General features: G+C 37.7%; 1 protein-coding gene across 1 annotated transcript in view; it reads right to left on the bottom strand.

The window, feature by feature from the left end:
* PRIM2 (DNA primase subunit 2) overlaps window positions 1–21,977 on the bottom strand; it is a 107,082-nt gene that overhangs the window by 30,738 nt on the left and 54,367 nt on the right. Inside the window, exons 7-9 of the mRNA XM_067294157.1 lie at window positions 18,832–18,899; window positions 9,137–9,209; window positions 7,869–8,054 (exon numbers count right to left, since the gene is read on the bottom strand). Coding sequence (XP_067150258.1) covers window positions 7,869–8,054; window positions 9,137–9,209; window positions 18,832–18,899 — 327 coding nt within the window. The remainder of the gene's footprint in view (window positions 1–7,868; window positions 8,055–9,136; window positions 9,210–18,831; window positions 18,900–21,977) is intronic.

Here is a 21,977-nt window from a genome sequence, read left to right on the forward strand (position 1 = left end):
ATCCCTAGGTCTAACTAGCTGAGGCTCGTATTCTGGAGCCTTTCCAGAATGATGTCCACAACACCAAACAGAAATAACACTGACAAGTGACAACAAATTCCTTTCAGCCACAAGCCAGGGTTGCATGTTTATTTCCATTGCTGATATTCTCTACAGCACTTGATACAATCAGTATTTCGCTCATACTACTTAGGATACAACCAAACACAAGCCCTGTGTGCACGCTTTCTCAGTCGTCTTCTAGAATCCATCACAGACCTCTTCCTACTGTTTTGGTCAACAGATACACAAAACAAACGGAAGAAATCAAACCAGGTGGATTAATATTCCACAAAATTTGCAAACGGTGCTCATCCGAGCGTTCAACAAGGCTGAAGCACTCCACAAGAGAATGGAGCAGAAGCCTGGAACGCAGAAACGAACGCTTGCAGGACAGGACGACGAGAAAGTCCCATCTATACAATACAGCTTCAAATCAAAATGACAATATGATAGCAAGAATCTACAAGCTTAAATAGATTTAACACACATTCCTCATGATATGCTTATTGCCAAAAATGACCAAATCTTAATGGCAACTGAAACTTATTTCCATCCAGATAAAGGAGGATATTATGATTCCTTAGACAAGGCTCCAAGGCCAGACTACAGAGGTCTGCAAGAAATTTCTCATTTTCAGGCTCAGGTGAGCCATTTTCAGGCTTGAGCCAAACTCTTCACTGTTTCTTATTATCAAACCACCAGGACCAAAAGAAAAGACAAAAAATCATTTTCCAGTGACAGCCAATAAAAAAGCTGTACTAACTCAGCTGGATTCAGATGCAACAAGAAGAATCTATGCATTATGTTTTCAAGTCACACTTTCAATTCTCATACCTAGTTATACAAATTTTGACTAAATTCACTCACACCACCTCCTCTGTTTATTAAATTACGAAACAAACCCAAGAGTTTATCCTTCTCAGCTCTCTGAAATCAAACCAGCTAATCAATCTCAGCAACCATATCTCTCCATATGAGTATCACACCTTCAGTGATAATAATATCCCATTTGACAAATGCATCTGTTCATCTCCAGGCTTCAGTTTATATGCAGAAAAGATACTAGGTAACTTATATGAACAGAATAGGTCACTTGATGACTGATTCACTACCTTGAAGCTGATTGCTAGAAAACAACATGACTACAAATTTCAGACTATGGCCTTTTTTTTTTTTTTTATCTTGGTGTTCAGCATATCACTACGGCACCCAAATGTTGTTCAGCCCATATCAACATGCATCATGGTCTACTCACAATTTTGCAAGAATATTCTGATTTCCTAGACCTGGGTTTTCAGAAGAAAGTCACAGAAGGCTGTAGTTAAAGGGGGGGGGGGGGGACAGAAGCATAAAAGAATTCAGAAATAGCGTAAGTCTGAAAGTCCTTTTCTTTAACCTTTGGAATTGAAATTCAAATTAAATATTCATTTTTACTTCAAGCCTACATGTTTAAGATACACTTGGACCACCTACTGTCTTAAACCCCCGTAACTATTATGCATTAGTTTTGCTTTGTTTTTTTCTTTAAACTTGAATTTAGAGAAGAGGGCTAATGTAAATTCAATATTAAGTTTGGAAATCAAAATAAAGACGACATTTATATGAAAATGCATTTTCATGTTTCTTCTGACAATTAAATTATCTTTAGCCTGTTATTAAAACAACTTCAAAAGCCCACCTTCTTTGTAGAATACAAAAAGCATTTGGAAACATAGCAGAAGTATTTAGACTTTTTTTATGCTTAGACGTATTAGGTAAGTGTAGCCATTCAACACATAATAAATGTTATGACTAAGATGTTATTTTTGCCAAAACAGAATAAAAATGATTCACCCAAAATTCTAAAATTCACATGCTCTATCTCACTACAACTAGAGCATGAAATTATAATTTCATATTATTTGGAAATTCTTATTTCCAATTAATGAGAGAAGAATACAGATAATAAATGCTTCTACTGAAGCTAATTTTTGCAGTCACTGGTGGAAGGGGAAAAAAAAATCTATTTCATTTTATGACGAGTTTAACCCAGCAACATAATTTAATCAAAAAGCTGACTATCTAGTCCCCCAATAACCCAAGAAAGCAAGGACAATTTCCTTAACTAATATCAATACTTTGTTACCATGAAGTACTGTTCCAGTTTCCACAGATTTCATGGGGATAACATTTCACAGGTAACATATGCAGCATTTTTATTATGTTTTTCAAACCTTAAATGAGGGCAAACATTTTCCTAAAGTCCTTTATACATCTCAGGAGAATTCAAACTTTGCCATCTATTTGCATTACAGTATTACTGTAAATTAAAAAGATTTTAATCTATATAGAAGATTTTCAACTATATTTACATTTTTATTTTTTAGATGCCAAATATTGTGGCTTGCTGTTCAACATGTCACTCTAGGTTTTGGCAGATTTGTAAAGTTTAAATAATTCAAGGATAAAAGCAGCAAATGACACCCAGTTACAGAATTATAATTAAATGTGATGAAATAAAGAACCCTTTCTGATTTATAAATCAAAACATATTCCCAAAATAGTGGGCACCATTACCCAAAATAAAAGGGTTAAGTTAAAAATAAAAAATAGAAGAAAATAATTCAACTTCAAATCTCAAACAAATGAGGAAATAAAATACTAAAATGAAATGTAATCAACTGACTGACAAGGAAAATATTCCTGGGGATTTAAGAAGGTGGCTGTTGTTTTAAGACCATCACTTCATTCTGTTCATTATAAATCACACTGGGGAGAGCCATGCATGCTTAAAAGCACTACTAAACAGATTATCTAGTATCTATTTTGATTTTCATTTAAAAATATGATTTGCTTTTATATTATAGATGTACAGATCTGCAAAACGTTACAGCATAAGCATTTCTCATTTATGCCTATATACCATATTGGTTTATTCCTTAAGATCTTGTCTCCCTCTAGTGGCTGGCCCTCACAAAAAATAAATAAATAAATAACAATTTTACTTGTATGCAGGGGCAGATAGAATCATAGGAAAGTTCAGGTTGGAAGGGATCTCAAGAGGTCATCCAGTCCAACCTCCTGCTCAAAGCAGGGCCAGCCAAGGAATCAGACTAGGTTGCCCAGCTTTTCTCCAGTTGGGTCTTGAAAGCCTCCGAGGATAGAGATCACACAACTTCTCTGGGCAACCCGCTCCACTGCTGTACTGTGCTCATGATGAAAAGTGTTTCACTATGTCCAGAACTTCTCATCTCAATTTATGCCTCCTGTCTCTTGTCCTCCTGTCATGTACTGCCGTAAGGACCCTGGCTCTGTCTTCTTAATAACCTCCCTTAGAAACCTCCCTAGAGGCACCAGAGGGCTGCTGTTAGCAAAGCCGTCCCTTCCCCAGGCTGCACAAGCCCACCTCCCTCAGCCTCTCCTCACGGGGCAAATGCTCCAGCCCCCTGACCATCTTAATAGCTCTCTGCTGAACTTGCTCCAGCTTATCAATATCTTGTATTTGGGATGGGGGAAACCCTCAAAACCAGACGCAGCATTCTAGATGTAGTCTAACAAGCACCGAATAGTTGGAAGTAATCCCTTCCCTCCATCTACTGGCCATGCTCCTGTTAATACAGGCCAGGGTGCTGGTGGCTTCTCTGCTGCCAGGGCACACTGGCAGCTCAAGCTCCACAACATGTCACAACTTGGCTGCCTGCCAAGACCCCCAGGTCCTTCCCCGCAGAGCTGCTCCCCAGGCAGTTGGGCCCCAGGCTGCACTGGTGCAAGGGGCTCTTCCCCATGGGCAGGACTTGGTGTTTGTCCTTGTTGCATTTCATAGGGTTCCATCAACCCATTCCCCCAGCCCGTCTCGGTCCCCCTGGAAAAGCAGTTTATGTGCAGATCATACTGATTTTACCATACCTGGAATAATTAAAGGATAGATTTAGCCATTTAAAATACCTGAACCTGCATTTTACTGCTGTTCAGGATACTTGGGGGTTTGGGGTTTTTTTTTTTTTTTACACTTTCTTTTTTTAAACTGATCCAAATCACAAACAAGACTTACACATGGTCTATAAGTTAGCACGACCAGGCAATTATGGCATATAAAATGATCTAAGATTAATATGAATGGAGCTATTCAACTCACAGCTGTAAGAACATTCTCCTACATGGTTTCATCTTCTGCCCATGTACTGTTCTGTAGCCAAACTTTGAAATAGCTGAGTACAGTTTTGAATAATCTATTCATAGCTATGAGGGATTAACGTGGAAAAGTTTTACAAATAGGTTTCACTGAAGGCATAATCTGTATCAATTTGTAATTGCACCAAGTATAAAAACTCTGACTCTGGAGCCATATTAAGTTTCTGATATGGAAAATATTCTTGTTACTCAAAAGTGAGTGTATCCATATTTTTTTGCTAAAAAAATAAATAAAACTCAATGTTTTATTACAACACTGACAAAAAAGGAATATAACATTCTTCACATTCCTTAAGCAGAATATTCTTTATCTTGCAAGGGGCTCAAAGTTTCAAACATTGCCTCTTCTTACAAACAGCAGAATATTTCATTTATGTCCATCTAACTCCACAGTTTGGTACAATATGGAAGACTACTCAGTTTTATTAATTTAACCCATTACAATACTGAATAATATTGAGTGGTAGATCCAAAATGGACTGTAGATGTCTAAATAACTACTTTAGGAAAAACTGAGGTAGCATGATAAACAGATTTTTTTCTTAATGAAAAAGGAAAGAGCCCTCCTCACCTCCAGATCTGCAAAAACCACTTGCAACTCTACTAGCACAGGATTTGGAAAGAGTACTGAGAAACCAAGATCATGGTTGAGATAGGACACTGGCCCCAAACTTGGCAAAAAATAGAGGGTTTCAAGAAGGAAAATGTATCTGAGTAAGAGAGTATGTGGGGACAAGTCTTAAAGGCATGATTATCTTCTACCCTCAGCAAATACCACCTTCACAGACAAAGAGAAGCGTGAATCCAGAGCCTAAAGAAACGACGCATGAGCAGATTCAAATCCCTTTTGGAAACCATTTCATGAACCAGAAGTTACAACTGAAAAGGACTTCTTCAAATACAGTGACTGTGGTAGACCAAAAACACAGAAGTCAAATCAGTGGGAAGCCAGTGAATCAGAAAGTCAGCAAAAAAGATTTACAAAGAACTTCAGTAAAGCCCCACATTCGTCAATTGCAAAAGATATCCCAAAACAGATGGGGTTCAAGCATGAGATCATTTGCAGAAGAGATAAGCTACAGCTATCATCAGGATAATTAAAAGTGTTAACTGTTAATACAGTAGCATTTAATACCTTAAAATATATTTGGAGATTTATTAATCTCTTGAACAGTATTTAGACATATTTCAGTATCATATTTGACAAAATAACAAATTCATTTTGTATAAGCAGAATCATAGGAATGGTTTTTCAACAAAGTGCACAACTAGCAACTGTCTCTTCTGTAAAAAGTGATAAATAATCAGAGTACTAGAAGAGAACATTTCCATACAACAGTGCATCAAATATTGCTAAAAGCAAGAATATATTTCACAACAAGGATATATGCAGCAAAGGAAAGCAAAAAGCAATGGGTTGCATTACTTAAAAATCATCCATCTGTATCAAAACTTTGATTCCAGGCTATTAGCTAAAGAAATAATTGAATGATGCCTTAAAGAAAGTGATCTTGTTTTCATTCTTTCCTTTGTTCTAAACACCTTGTCTTCAAGTCTTTGATTTCATATTCACAAACTAATCATATAAATAGATCTGAAAACAATTACAGACAAGTAACAATGATTTCTACTACAAAAGTGGATTTCATTTTCAATTCTCAGAGCATTTTAGAAGTATACTGCAAATATTTAATTTTATCTTGCTATTGGTTCATCTTATTCTTTAGATTTTTTGTTTCAAATATTTAAAAAATATATGGCAGGCTTTCCCTTTTTTTTAAGTTAGGAATAAAGTTATTTTTTAAGCAACATGAACAAACAGGAGGTCAAAGAATAAGGTAATTAATATTTTTGCTTAGAATAGGATTACATTTTACAGAAACAAAAACAAACTATACCTTAAAATTACACTGAGGTTATGAAGCCAATTGGCATAAACATTCAGAAGTAACGCATTTACCACTACTTGACAGCTGATCCTATCATCTGAACAACAACAATTTACCATTTAAGCATTCTTAGACTATCAATTTGCAGAGTAATTTTAATTATGGTGCTTCAAGCAAAAACACATTTTACTTTGCACTCTGCGTGTCTCTGTTGTAAGCACACACTACATGATCACTTACTCTGCACAGAGATCACTACCAGTTTCAGCGCATTCTTTGTGAGCCCTGCTTGTTGTTTTTGTCATTGAATATACAGCTTCACACTTTATTTACAATATACTTGCAAATTCCTCTCTGAAGGCAAAACTGTTTCTTGCAAACTTTTCTAAGTGTTTTTCTCATGGAATCACAGGGTAGCCTACATCAGTGATTTAGAGCACAGAGCATTCATTTTGGTGCAAGTTTTCCTTGTGTTTATGCTTAGTCTTGTGGTATGCACTCCAGTGCACCACTGGTGCCGGACACAAAATTGAAGTTGTGTCAAGAAGTCTTAGGACTGACAACTGATATAAATGTTACTGCCACTAAAGACAGAATAGGAATCTTGAAGCCATAATCATTTGTAGCAAATCAAACCCTCCTTCTTTGCACACACCAGTCAGTACCGAATAGTTAACCTTAGTCTTTACCAAGTATCACGCACATATGTTTACAGTGCTCCAACAAGACAAGGCAGTATAACTAACTCCATTCTACAGAAAAGGAACAACAGCATGAGATTCAGAAAATAAAAATATCAAAAGAAAGTACCAGTAAGAATTGTGTTCATCTTAACTTTTCAGGACAGCATACATTATATAACTTTCTACTGTGAAAAACACAGACCACTGACTTCACTTACAGCTGTGAGGAGTCAGCCTTCTCCCCTCCCCCCCCAAGAGACTGAAGTTGTCTACCTAGAAAATTAGAAGAAATATGAAAATTACATAGAAATAGTGATCTCTGTGTGAAAAATGCCAAAACTACAATCCTTTTCTTCACTCACAAAATGCTTTCTAAATTTCACAGCTAATCAGGACAGGGTCATACAACTTCATCAACTATAAAACTGTAATTTATTTCTAGAGGCCTGTCTATGCCTATGCAATACATGAAACATGGATGCTGTAAGGGAAAAAACGAAAAATCTTAAGCCTGTAACTGAAAATAGGATCCAAGGCATGCACACGTCTTGATCCATTTGCAAACACCTAGGTCCTTGTATCAAGGCACAAGCAGACTGAGTTGGGCCTGTTCACAATCTCTTTAAACAGAAATAATGAAAAAAAATTTATATATATATATACACACACACACATACACACACACATATATATATATATCTACATTTTGTTAGTTTCTGATAGCTTGTTCTTGTTCTTTTAATATCCTTTAAATATAGGAAATTACAACTGAAAATATCTACATTTTCCTGAATTCAGCTAGAAATTAAGTCCTTTCTTGAAGCCTTTGTAAAGGATTGCATTTTTCTAGTTCTCATCTCTAAAAAGCCTCTGGTTTTATGACTTGAGTTCCCCTACTTCAGGAGAATGACAAACAAAATGAATAAAATCATAACCAAATGAGAAAAAAAAAATTAAAGACATTAGTGTGCCTTTTGCACAAGTATCTATTTTAACAAGCACCTATTCATATATGTAGCACAAAGAACACATTAAATACATCCTCACATTCATGTATTTAGATATCATTCATTTCTCGAATTACCTTGTCTGCATCCACTTTTCCTCTAATAAATTCTTTCTTCCAAAATTCCAGTGCCTGTTCCAGAGTTAAACCGATGCCTTTCAAGAACAGCCCATATTGCATACGGCCTCCGTGACGGAGATGATGGTTCTCACGCAGGGCTTTGTGCAACTGGCGCATGCAAAGAGGGAATGATTTCACAGAAAGCTGTCAAGAGGAAAATGTATGTTTAAGACATACTGTCCAGTTTGCTTGTAGGATATATGCTTATTGTAATGACTAATTAGCTCCATCTGAAAATGCCAACAGCTGGACGGAAAGAAATGCACATGCAGAGATCCTTTGGACTGAAGATAAGTGTGTCCTTAGGCCATCAAATTCAATAATAATCAAATAATAATGTGAAAGAGTAACACAGATGGTAATATCATAATCTCTTTAGCTACAAAGTAGCAAAGCTTTAATTGCTATCAGGAAAGATATAACCACAGTTCTATTACAATGCTGCTGCTTCCCTATTTTAGCTTCTGGAGCAGCAAGGTGGATTTGAAGGGGTGTTTAACATCTTTGAGGAACTACGAGCAGGAGTCCATTGCAATTGATTTGCAGAATTCTTCCATGAAGAGTACTATTTTCCATACTGTAAGATCTCAGAGAGAAAGCATGCATCACTCAAATTTTCTTGTATTTGGGTTTCATTTCTGACAGCTAAGTTTAGCCACGGAATTTACTTCCAAAGGAACACTGCCATGGTTAAGACATACGAAAAAAACCACACCATTTCTAAGTCCAGATAAACCAAAATGTGGTTTTAATTGTCTCTGCATAATTGATGCGGTTTTACCATCAATTTTATTCTTTTCCCTGCTCAAAAAAAGCCTTCCTATAAGTGAAAAGTCCAGAAAATGTCCCAAAGACAAATATTGCAAAGCAATAACTATCAACTAAACACCAAAAATTGCAAAATTATTAAATAAAAAATTTTGTTAAACTCTTTGTTTATAATTATGTTAGGTATTTGTGAAAACACATAAAATTAAGCAGCAAATTAAGCAATTCATTATAGCTCCATTCTAAACCCTGATTAGATTCATTTTGTTAATTTTGTTCCATTTTAATCCTTGTTTATCACAATTTCATCCAAGTAGTTCTTCAGTCACAAAACTAATACTGAATCTTAAAAAAAGAAAATAAAGGCTTTATATGCTGTCTGTGTACAGAAGGAAAGCATTTGATTTCAAAAAGGCAGGCATCACCACATAATACAGCGCAATAAACATAGGACTTACAGCATCAATGTGTTCTAGAGAAATTTTTCCAGTGTTTTTTTGTACACTGTAATCTGGACCAACATAAGAATGGCTGAAAAACAAAGTAAATAGTACAATATCATTTAAACATATCACTTCACTCAAAAATTTACAACAGTTTAAAAATGTATTTTTTTTTATATTTTTTATATATTGGTAATTATTTTACCAATTTTAAGGGCTACACATTTTACATGTTGGTAAAAACAAGAAAACAGTATTTGACAGGTATGCAAATAATTTAGATTTATAAAACCAACATTAAAGACAACACGGTAACAGATCCCTCCTTCCTTTACTCCGAAGTGAGGGGTGAGGAGACATTCTGAATTAGGATCACAGAACCCTGCAGAACAGCTGGGGTTGGAAGGGACCTCTGCTGATCATCCAGTCCAAAGCCCCTGCTCAAAGCTGCCTCACCTGCACGAGGTTGCGCAGGGCCTCGCACAGTCAGCTTTTGAGTACCTCCAAGAATGGACACTCCACAACCTCTCTGGGCAACATGCTCCACTGTTCAACCACCCTCACACTAAAAGAGTTTTCTTCTTATGGCTAGACAGAATTTCCTGGGCTTCGATTTGTGCCTGTTGCCTCTCTTGACCTTGCCCTAGGCTCCACTGAGAAAAGCCTGGCTCAGTCTTTGCAATCGTTCCCCATCACTCATTTATACACACCACTAAGATGCCCATGAGCCTTCTCTTCTCCAGGATGAACAGTACCAGCTCTAGCAGCCTCTCCTCATACGACAGGTCATCCAGTCACTGCATCATCTTCACGACCCTTCACAGGACTCGCTCCAGTGCAGCCATGCCTCTCCTGCACCAGGGAGCCCCACAATGCACACAGCACTCCAGGTGCAGCCTCACCCAGGGCTCAGGTGAGGGAAAGGAGCACCTCCCACAACCCACTGGCAACACACTCTGCCTAAGGCCATCCAGGAGGCCCTTGGCCTTCCTTGCCCCACCAGGGCATATTGCTGCCTCATGGCCAGCTTGGGGTCTACCCAGGACCCCCACACTCTTCTCCACAAAGCTGTTCTCCACCAGTTCAGCCGCCTGCCTGTCCTGGTGCATGGGGTTACTCCCCTCACCAGGGGCAGGACTTGGCACTTCCCTTTGCTGAACTTCAGCAGGTTCCTTTCTGCCCACTCCTTCAGCCTCGCAACATCCCTCTGAATCACAGCACAACCACCTGGCATAGCAACCACTCCCCACAATTCGGGTGGGCTGCAAATTTCCCAAGGGTACACTCTGCCCCATCATCCAGGTCATTAATGAAGATCTTGAACAGGACTGGCCCCAGTACCAAACCCTGAATGTACCCCACTACTGAATGGCCTCTGGGGCAACTGCCTGCCACTTGTCACAACCCTTTGAGCCTGACAGTTCAGCCAGTTTTCAGTCCACATCACTGACCACTTCTCTAGCCCAAACTTCATCAGCTTGACACTGAGGGCATTACAGGAGATGGCGTCAAAAGCCTTGCTAAAGTCAAGAGAAGTAACATCCACTACTCTCTCCTCATCCACTGAGGATGAGGATTTCATCCATAGAAGGCTAGCAGGTTGGTCAAGCATGATTTCCCCTTCATCAGTCCATGCTGACCACTCCCCCAGTCACCTTCTTCTCCTTCATATGTTTGGAAACGGCTTCCAGGAGGATTTCCTCCATCACCTTTCCAGGGATCAAGGTGAGGCTGACTAGCCTGTAGTTCTCTGAATCAGGAAACTCCTGTACTTTGCTACTTGGGTAGCAATTTAAAAAAAACGATATCACTATGAATTTCTAATGGAAGGATCAAGTAAAAAAGCTGGGGAGGCTTTTACTGCAGTACTGACATACAGGCACAGGTTAACTCCTGATAGAAGCTGTTTAGCAAACATAACACAGGACATAGCACATGCTACTTGAGCTAAGTTCAGGTAACCCTACAATAAAGCAGAGACAGCCATGCATTGTCATTCAAGTCACTTCAAACTAAATACAGCTATCTAGTGCTCCACTTTCACTTTTAGGCATATAGACTTCCTGAGTAAGGATCTGCAGGGTAGCATTGTTCAAGAGGCAAATTTCCAATCAGAACCTAGGACAACTCAAGAGTTGGCAGTATAACAGGCAGTAAAGCAACCAGAGGCTTTGGATACAGCACCCTGGTCCAAAAATCAGTTTTAACTTAGTGAAGCTGCCAAATTTGGGTAAGAACAAATTTCTTTGAGGCAACAGGATTTTGCAAGAAACGGAAAGATCACTTCTTAAATCTTCTGAAGGCATATGGTGATTAACTCCAGAAAAAAAAAATTTCGCTTAACAATGATGCTAGTTGCTATTGTTTATTTTGTCATACTTCAGTACTGTACTGTGAAAAACATAGTTAAGAGTTGATTTTACCACAGTGCAAATCATATGTTTAATTATAAATGCATTCACTGGTTCATTAGTCTTATTTCTGGCACACACTGGAGCATTAGACAAGCTTACTGCAGTAAATAGAATTTTTTTTCATTCCACAACAATGGATAAATAAAAGTATGTCACAGAATCACAGAATGGTTGAGGTTGGAAGGGACCTCTGGAGATCATCTAGTCCAAGCCCCCTGCTCAAGCAGGGTCACCTAGAGCATATTGCACAGGATCGCATCCAGGCGGGTTTTGAATATCTCCAGAGAAGGAGACTCCACAACCTCTCTGGGCAACCTGTGCCAGTGCGCTGTCACCCTCACAGTGAAGAAGTTTTTTCTCATATTCAGATGGAACTGCCTGTGTTTCAGTTTGTGCCCGCTGCCTCGTGTCCTGTCGCTGGGCACCACTGAAAAGAGTCTGGCCCCATCCTCTTGACACCCTCCCTTTAGATACTTGTATACATTGATAAGATCCCCTCTCAGCCTTCTCTTCTCCAAGCTAAACAGGCCCAGCTCTCTCAGCCTTTCCTCATAAGAGAGATGCTCCAGTCCCCTAACCATCTTTGTAGCCCTTCGCTGGACTTGCTCCAGTAGTGCCACATCCCTCTTGTACTGGGGAGCCCAGAACTGGACGCAGTACTCCAGATGGGGCCTCACCAGGGCTGAGTAGAGGGGGAGGATCACCTCCCTCCACCTGCTGGCAACACTCTTCCTGATGCACCCCAGGATACCATTGGCCTTCTTGGCCACAAGGGCACATTGCTGCCTCATGCTTAACTTGGTGTCCACCAGCACTCCCAGGTCCTTCTTGGCAGAGCTGCTTTCCAGCAGGTCAGCTCCCAACCTGTACTGGTGCATGGGGTTATTCCTCCCTAGGTGCAGGACCCTGCACTTGCCTTTGTTGAACTTCATGAGGTTCCTCTCCGCCCACCTCTCCAGCCTGTCCAGGTCTCTCTGAATGGCAGCACAGCCCTCTGGGGTATCAGCCACTCCTCCCAGTTTTGTATAGTCAGCAAACTTGCTGAGGGTGCACTCTGTCCCTTCATCCAGGTCATTGATGAAGAAGTTGAACAAGACTGGACCCAGTACTGACCCCGGGGGACACCGCTAGCTACAGGCCTCCAACTAGACTGCGCCGCTGATCACAACCCCCTGAGCTCTGCCGTTCAGCCAGTTAAAGCTTTTAAAGTATCTGAGTTGAACTTTTCTATTACTACTGATTCTACTAGATTAGTATCCAAATTTCCTAGTAGAAATGGATCAGCATCACTTCACTTAGTCACACTACAAACAAAACAAATCACAGTCCCAAAGATATTACAGTCTAAACATAATAGAACAGAAAACAGCTGTTGCTTAAGCCTCTTAAGCCTTGACCATTCAAGTCAGTTATCACATCCCAAGATAAGTGCTGGTAACTTCTTAAACTACTCCAATATAATCACTTTAGATCATTTGCTTTGTGCCCCTTGCTATGTATTGGAGTCATACCAGTGCTGAAAAAATGGCTAACCTAAAGCAAACCACTTCTTCCTAGCATCTGTAGAAAGGATTGGCCAGGGAAGGGGAGACATACAGATGGAACCCAAAAGTTTTCCCATACAATAGGGGAATAAAATAAAGCCTCATATGTTGCTGCTAAAAAGAGGGCATGCTCTCTGAATCCTGCTGACAGGCCTGGACATGGTTAAAAAAAACCTACTGCAAGGACAGAAAACTAAATGCCAAGGGAAAAAAAGGAAGAAGCAGCAATACTTTTCAGGCTCTGAACAGCTCAAATGTTCTCAGCATAAGCAAATGGCAAAAAGGTTCTCATGCATGTTTCCTTACTTTTACATTAAAAAGTAGCATAGGACCTTTGCAACATGAAAGTTGCTTGTTACCTGACACTTTTCACCAAGGAACTGAACTCTACGACCTGCCTTCAAAGGCAGCACTCTGAAAAAGAGTACGCTCTATCCATCCGTATACGTGGTAAATACTGGAGCTGAGCATACAGAGGCCAGGACTGCTCAGGTGGCCTTGCTAGATAAACATTAGATCTCCTTTTCCAAGGAGGAGAACAGACTAGAGTTTTTGGATTTGCAGTGTTATGTGCCACGTCTTTTGATTTTCTACAGTACAGATCCTCCAGGTCCCTTGATTTCATTAAAACAGTTAGCTTTCACCACAGATTGAGTAAGATTAAAGAGGAAAACAATGGCAATCTCGAGAACCTTGTAAAAAAATAAGAAGAATATCCTTTATTCTGTGAATAATTTTCCTCCCTTTTCATGTCATTAAATGTTACCAAATAGTCTGCTACTATTTGTTTGAAAATGCTTTAGTACAACACAGCTCAAAACAAGCTTGTGACCATCCTCTCTCTTTTCTTCCCCCTCTTCTTTTTGGCTTCCGGTATTTAGCTCTTATTTTTGACTCATCCCTTTCTTTTATTACACAGAGCTTCTGTGGTTACTTCCTGATCAAGGTTCTTACTCACCTAAAGGCATCCATAACTTTTTGCAATTTCTTTTGGGAATTTGCTGGAGTACAAGCACCAGATAACATCTTCATTTTTCACCTAAAAATAGTTTTATGGTCCCCTCATATACAAATTCCTGTGTCTCAATTCAGCCTGACTCAATTTCTCAAAAAATCTGTCTTTCTAAAATCCAAAATCTTAGTTATCAATGTTTTCTAAATCTATCTTGAAACTAAAGATGAGTATCAAGTTCAAAATGACTATTTTAAACATTGTTATTTTTACAATTCTTCAGTAAAGATCACAGCACTGTTATCACCAGAGGTAAAGTTTTTACAATTAATCTGTTTTTAGAATTTCTTTCAAAAGTACGCCCAGGAAATGTAGAATAAATAAAGGCATTCTTTTCCATAGAGTGAGCATACAAAGTGCAAGCATTTAAAAAAAAAAAAAAAAAGATCCTACCTGTTGAGCAAGTCTGTCTTTAGGAAGACTGAAAATACAAGAAGGCGGGGGGGAGGAGAAAAACCCGTTAGGAGCAAAGTATAACTTAAAAACAAAGGGGACAAAAAGTAGAAACAAGCAGTAGGTTCTAGAGTGCAAAACTAATTCCATTAGTGTTAATGGTTGTCGTTAAGCTTATGTTCTTGCATAGGACACAGCTCTAAACATTTTAAAGATATTTCACAAGTGAAAACAATTACAGATAAGCATTTTGTAAGCATTTTTAGCTACCAAAAAGTACTACATTTTTAATTGACTTTGGAAGTTGGGTCATATTCAATAGACTATCAGAACACCAGTGAGGCTGATTTGGGCAAAAAAATGCTAGGAGACATTTAAGCCACTAATGCAATATTAGTATCAAAAGAAACCAAAAAATACAAAGGAAGAAAACCTTGTAAATAACTTTTGATTTTACACAGTTTACAGAAAGTGGAACACAACTGTGGGATCTGAATTATTCTTTCAGTGTCTTCCCTTAGAAACTAAAAAAATTAAAGTTAAAAAACAATGAATTGCAAAATGATTCATAGTTCAGGATTAATACCCACATGTTTAAAACAGTAAGGGACACAAAGCCAAAACATCATAAAAATGATAAGACGGCCGTGCTTTATATCTATATAGTTAAACATGCATTTAAGATAAACAAGCTGAGAGGAAAAATTAATGAGAATGAGGATGAGCATGTCTGCATGGGTGCTGTGATATCCGTTAAAAAAAATCTGATCTTACAAAATAGTTGTTTTCTTTATCACCTTTGTGGACTAACACTTGAAAACACAGTTGACGTAACCATACTAACATTGGCTGGAAAGGACACCAGGAGACGATTTAGTCCTGTTCCCCCTCCTCTCAAGACTAGTCAGGTCAGTCACGGCTATTTCTAGCTGAGTCCTAAAACCTCCAAGAACAACGATTCTATATGTCTGGGCAACCTGCTGCACTATCCTCCTAGCAGAGAAGTTTTTCCTAATGTCTGACCTGAACCTCCCAAGCTGCTATATGAGACCACTGTCACATGTTATACCCTTTGGCACCATCAGAAAGTCCAATACTGTGATGCTTGCCTTTCAAATAGTTGTAGGCAGCTTCTTCTTGATCATCCCTAAGCCTCCTCTTCACCAGACTATACAAAGCCAACTCCCTCAGCCTCTCCTCATAATTCAGGTGCTTAAAGCGCCTATCTCCAGTAGCCTTGTGCTGGTGCTCTGCCATTCTATCCACAATCCTCTTGAGTAATTCAGTCTTTTCCACATCATCCATCATTAGCCTAACTCCTCCATCCAACAGTGGACCCACACTTTTCCTGGAACTTCCTTATGCAACTAGCCTACTTGTAGGATCCCTTCTTGTTATCCTTAATGTCTCTTGCTAGTCTTAGCCCCATCTGCCCTCAGTATCCAAGCAATTCTTATGCACTATTCCTTTGCTGCCTGTCCTTGTTTCCACCTCTCATATGCATTCTTTTTGAGTGTAAGTTGAACTAAGGTGTAATTTCACATACTGCATGTATTCAAAACACCAAGGCATAAGCAGGCATTCTAAAAAAGAAAATAAAAAAAATAGAAACAAAGAGTAAAAAACGTGCAAGATAAAAAAGGCTCAGTGCACAGGCACAGTCCTCTGGTACTTTGATAGGATTACATATGACAGCTTTTGTCTATCTTTGAAATAATTCCTGCTTAAGATTTTACACAGAATGTCAATGTCATGATATTGTAATTTCACTATAAAACCCGGTAAATACCTTTGAATATTGAAACAAGAGTGTTCATCTCATGCATTTGGACAAAGCTTCCATTTCTATAAAATTATGTTAGAATATTAACACTGTACAGATGCTTCCACAGCTTCCTTGATGAGCTATAAGTATTTGCTAAAAATATAATTACAAAAGTTTTAGCAATTTAAGTCTTCTTGTAGCCTACTGTGAGCATGTGAAATCCCTAAGCACATTTTTACATCAAAAAAAATACATTTTAACTAAAACTGTTCTTTAATATTAATTGTACTAGACTGAAAAAATAAAAATCAGCAGTGAAACAATAGCACAAAAAGAGCATCTAAGTCACAGATAAAATAACTATTTAGCCTAGAATAGTCCAATTACAAAATACATGCTATGCCCATTAAAAAAATAGGCATGGATTAAAATATCTATGCAGACATAATCCTCAGCAAAGTGACCTTTTTTGAAGACTAGCTAATTTAAGTCACAGGTAGATAGGAACAGCTGCCAACAAATGTGCAACGCATTAACAACCAAACAATTCTCTGTAACCTTCAGTTGTATGCTCCTTTCACACTTTTCTATCTAAGCTTTTACTCTCCTGATAAAGCTCTGTTGACATATGCCAAAAATAAAATATTGCTGTAAGAAACATCACACAAAGAAGGGGAAGGCCTAAAACCAATACCTTTATGAGCAGGATGAACTAAAATCACAGATTCATAGAAATAACAGAAAAGACCTACTTGGTCATCTGTCTGTCCCTTGACATTTTGCAAGTTATAAGGTTTGATGTATTTTGCCTTTTTGCAAGTTTCTTTAAAATAGACAATGTGGAAGTGTTTACGGAGTTTTTTCAATTGCTGACATAATGCACTGGAAATAGCCCCTCCGTTTTTGCAAAAGCAGAAAGAATGCAAATCACAAGCTGCCTTACATACATATCCAATTTAATATCAGAATATGCAAAAAATATTCTGCATAAATGTGTATCTCTGTTAGTTTTAACAGCTAGTGTTAAAAAAAACTAGCTTTTTTGCAACTTTTCTTTCCCCATACAATAAACAAGTGAAGACTGCTTGCTGTGATAGTGGAGGCTGTTCTGCTTATACAGATGCGTAGCATATATTGGAAGAAAATTCAAGCTTCTCAGTAATTACTCACAGAGAGCATGACTAGCTAACCCAATTGCTCTTTAACTTCAGATGGTGAAAGGTGTGCTACTGAGGAGTATTTCTGAAAATGCCAGTATGATGAATGGTAATAAAAACATGGAAGGGGATCTGCATTCAGAAGTATTCGCTAACTAGTTATGTAACAGTTATGCTTTAATGATTTTTCATTCACTGTTCTTAAAGTTTAACCATAAACAGACAAACAGAGATGCACTAAAAGCTATTTTTCCTATTCTAATTTACACTAAAAGCAATAAGACATGAAACTGCTCCTATGTACTAAAAAAAAAAGCTGGTAAAGAGATTTGGGGTTTGAAACAAAGTAAAAACACCGCATTTGAGGCATGGTTGCATCATGCAGTAGAGCACCACAGGAGACAAACAGCACGTTAACTAGATTTGCATTCAGGTGCATTGTTGTCCCGATGTAGCTTTGCTGCTCATTCCAGCTCATTCAACACCATTTCAGTGATTTCAGGGCATAGTTGTATGTGTTATAAAACAGTGCTTTCCTTACTGACATTCAACGTTTAAGTAAATTTCTGCCCTATGAAATATTCAAAATTCAACTGGATAAGTACCTGAGCAACCCAGTCTACCCAGCCACGCTCTGAGTCAGGGTTAGACACGATCATCTCCAGAGGTTCCTTCCAAACTAAATCATTCTGTGATTCTTAACCAGTATCTCTCTTTTTAGCTGTTTGGTCTTCCTCCATACTACCTTAGGAAGTAAACTCTCACAATCAATATAAAGCAGAAAACAATCACCTACATAAGAAAGGGATCAAATCTATGTTTAATCCGAAAAATACTAGAAAAGCATTTTTCTTACTCTTCATTCCCAAATATATTCAAAGCAGCAAGAAAGATCTTATACACTATACACTCCTAAGAGAGAGGCAGGCTTTTTCAACTGTGTTGTAGGGCACTCTATTGATTCGCACTTTCAGCTCTCTCCATAACCCCATTAAAAAGGTAAAATAAACTCCATTCAGCAGGGATGGAGTGACAGACAATTTTTCCAGAAAGAGAAGCAAAAAAAAAAAGCTTAAAAAACATGAAATAAGGCAGGCACATATTCTGAGAAGTGTAATTTGGGATTTGTTGAGTTTTGTTCATAAAGCAACTTACCAATGTTGCACTTTAATATTAAAAAATTTTTCATAAAAGCTACAGGTATTTTCTTATTGCTTCTCAGAAGAAGCAACACCAGCTATATAAATTTTTTCATGTAATTTAAGTTAAAGTTTGTGTTAAACTGAAAGAATTTTTTTCCACTTTTTTCAGTCAAAGCCAATCCCTCAGATAAGGTATCCGAAAAAAAGTATAGCTAAAACATTCAATTGATAAAATTGTTTTATCTGTATGAAAGAATACATTCATGCTTTCTGTTTATGCTACCTGAGATGATTAAGCAGAGGTTGTAGTCTCTCATCAGACTGTATGGAAGGCAGTGATCGTGCTGTCAGCTAGAAGAAAACAAAAATTCAATTAATAAAATATTATCTTCAAAAATATTATTAGCATACAGCAGGAATGATATAAGAAATCACTCAATGTTGTTACTACTTTATGCAGCATTGGATAAGACATACTTTCTTCTATTAAAACGAAGTACAGCCTTTTAGAATCTAAAATTAACAGAAATATTTATAAATTAAAAAGGTCAACAGCGAAAAGGTAACTTTATTAAATTTAAAATATGTTATATGAATAGCAAGGCATCTTAGAAAATTGTTTACTTTATTCACAGCATACTTGAACCAGATGTCATGTTCTGCCTAGACAGCCTACCAGAAATAATGTAATAATGCACAGGCATAATGTAAATATAGTCCATTAAGCCTTATATTTACATTTACATACAATAAATTTACATAATATTTGGCAGTATATGATTTTTTTTATATTGACAAGTCTCCCTGTACATTGCAAAGTGCTACCTTTTTCTTGTAACTGTTTCATATGACTACTTAAAATATTACACTTTTCTTTGAAAAAAATAAATGTAATATTCTATAAAGCAACAAGTACATGTCACGACTGTGGAACACTAGGTAAATGGTTATAAACAAACTTCATATATAGGTATTCTTCATTTATTTTAGTATCTCTACACAGATGCCTACTTCTACTTGTAAAAGTTACAAGAATAACAGTTCTACTGCTACTACATGCATCTACTGAAAATATTAAATATCACATGCATTTCATGATTCTACAGCTTCCACAGTTTGGCTGTATTTTGAAAGTTATGTCCACAAAAATGTAGTATTTTACATTATATAAATCACTATGAAGTTCTTAAGTATTTTACAGATAACTTAGAGCACACATACAAGTAAAGACAAGCACTGAAGTAGGACTAAATAGCAGGCTTCAACTTTTATTTACAATCTGCAAAGAATTATATACCAGAAAAAACTGTGCCCAGCATTTGGGTATAGGGCTTTTATTTGTAACTATAATTCCATGTCAAACTCCATTGTATAATCCACTGTATCCAAGGTACTGAACACAAAAACTATCTTATTAGAGAAAAGCAAAAATATGCTGTCCAATAGGTTAGATATGTAAAAGATACCAAAACACTGTCAGGTAAGGAGCATAGCTCCAACTCTCTAATCATGCTGAAGCAGTTTAATTTCCAGGGAATATTAAACACTGCAGGGTTAAGATATTTCCAGTTCAGAGGCCTGGATGACATGAAGGCTGGACAGAGTAAGCCTCAAACAAAACCACGCAGACATCTTCGAACAGATCTGAGATAATAAAAGCTGTGGTGTGTGAAGTAGCTTATTAAGCCAAACTAAGCACCATGTTATCAGTACCATACAACATTTAAACTGGGGAAAGCAGGGAGAATATTTAACAATAAGAGGAAGAAAAGTAATGAATAAATTGAAGGCAGAGACAATGCTTTAGGTTTTGTTTAAAAACAAAACTACCACAATTTTAAGCCTAACTTCATGCTAGGGTTAGTCCTGGAGCCACCAGATGCCTGTTACAATTCAGATTGCCAAGAGTAAAAAAACAAAAAGGGGAGAGGAGAAATCAAACCAGAACCTTCATATATTTGACCTGCGCAGAATTTCCAAAAGCAAGCTTTCGAAAATTTTGCCAGAATTCAGTCATCTTTTCTACGTAATCTTGCAAGAAGCAGAGTTTTTCTTTTCCCGAGTTCTACGCCACAGTCGTGTTTCTAGTGTGCACTGTGCTGCAATACTGGCTCACAGCGCATAAGCAAAATGACGTTTTCATGTGGCACTATGATAACGACCTGAGAATACATGAAGGAGGCAGGGACTGGGAAACCATATGAATATCAGAATAATTTAAGATTTGGCAGGGGTATTTCAGATAATAAGGAAGGTAAAAGGATGACAAGTCATTGGTGGATGTTTAAGAATTAGTCTGTTTTTCTTCCCCCTCCCCCCAACAAAAATGAAACTAGCACATGAAACAGCATATTGTTGAAGATTTACTATGAACCTAAAAAAAAAAATAGCCTGCCACTAAGCCTGATGTTAAGCAGTGGCTCCACATGTTATCAGGAAAGCAATGACATTTTTACATACAGCAATTAAAAACAAGATTATCGTGGCTCAATTAACTTGTCTCAATTCTTTACGAGCGTGTGAATTTCTTGATTTTCAGGTTACGATATAAGAGCTATTTTTTCCTCCAAGTGTTTTTTGGGGGGCAAGGGGGAAGATAAAGATCATTTTTATTTTTACAAAGAGCTTACTTTCTAGACAAGATGTCCTAATTAGCTGTATTACCCAAGGTTTTAATATGCCATCAGACCATGTGATGATTTTTTTTTTTTAATACATCAAATCAAATGTTATTTAGCAAAAGTGTCATGCAAAACTTATGAAGCAGGCACAGAAAGAAAGGTTTTGACAAAGGTTACTTTTAGCTGAGACAGGCTAGTGAGTTATTCCAGGCTCTTTTCACTGTTAATCAGGAAAAAATATATATACATACACACACACACACATATATATATATCCATCCCTCCCTTTAGGAAGATGAATTAGAGAACCTAAAATGTAAACTATTATGAAAAATATTTCCTTATCAGCTGGTAAGTACTCCCAGAACAAGCGGGAGTTCCTCAAGACACGCTGTCCACATGCACATCCACCACCTGTGATTTGCCCGCACACAACTACTAAAGCCCAAGGTTATTTTGGGTTTTTTTTGTTTTTTAACCCCAGAAATACCTGTACTAGTGTTCATGCTATTTCTTTCATAATTCAACAAATGTAAGCAGGCTTAGTGTGATTTTACCTCCTCAGTTCTTTTCAAGATTACCTATTATAGGGTCCCTATTTGAAAAGGAAGGTGAACGCCTATGCCTAGGGCCAGTATTGCTCAAAGAGCACCTGGTCCCTGGGAAGCTGCCTTGCTTTTTTTTTCCTCCAAGAAATTCTTCATTCATACTGTAGATAACTCCAAGCTGTACAACCAAATTTACTTGAAGGAGGCTTGCAAAGACTTTAAAAATGAAAATGAACAGAGGACTGCTCTACCAAGCGCTA

The sequence above is a fragment of the Apteryx mantelli genome, chromosome 3, assembly GCF_036417845.1.
Source record: "Apteryx mantelli isolate bAptMan1 chromosome 3, bAptMan1.hap1, whole genome shotgun sequence".
Classification (NCBI taxonomy): domain Eukaryota; kingdom Metazoa; phylum Chordata; class Aves; order Apterygiformes; family Apterygidae; genus Apteryx; species Apteryx mantelli.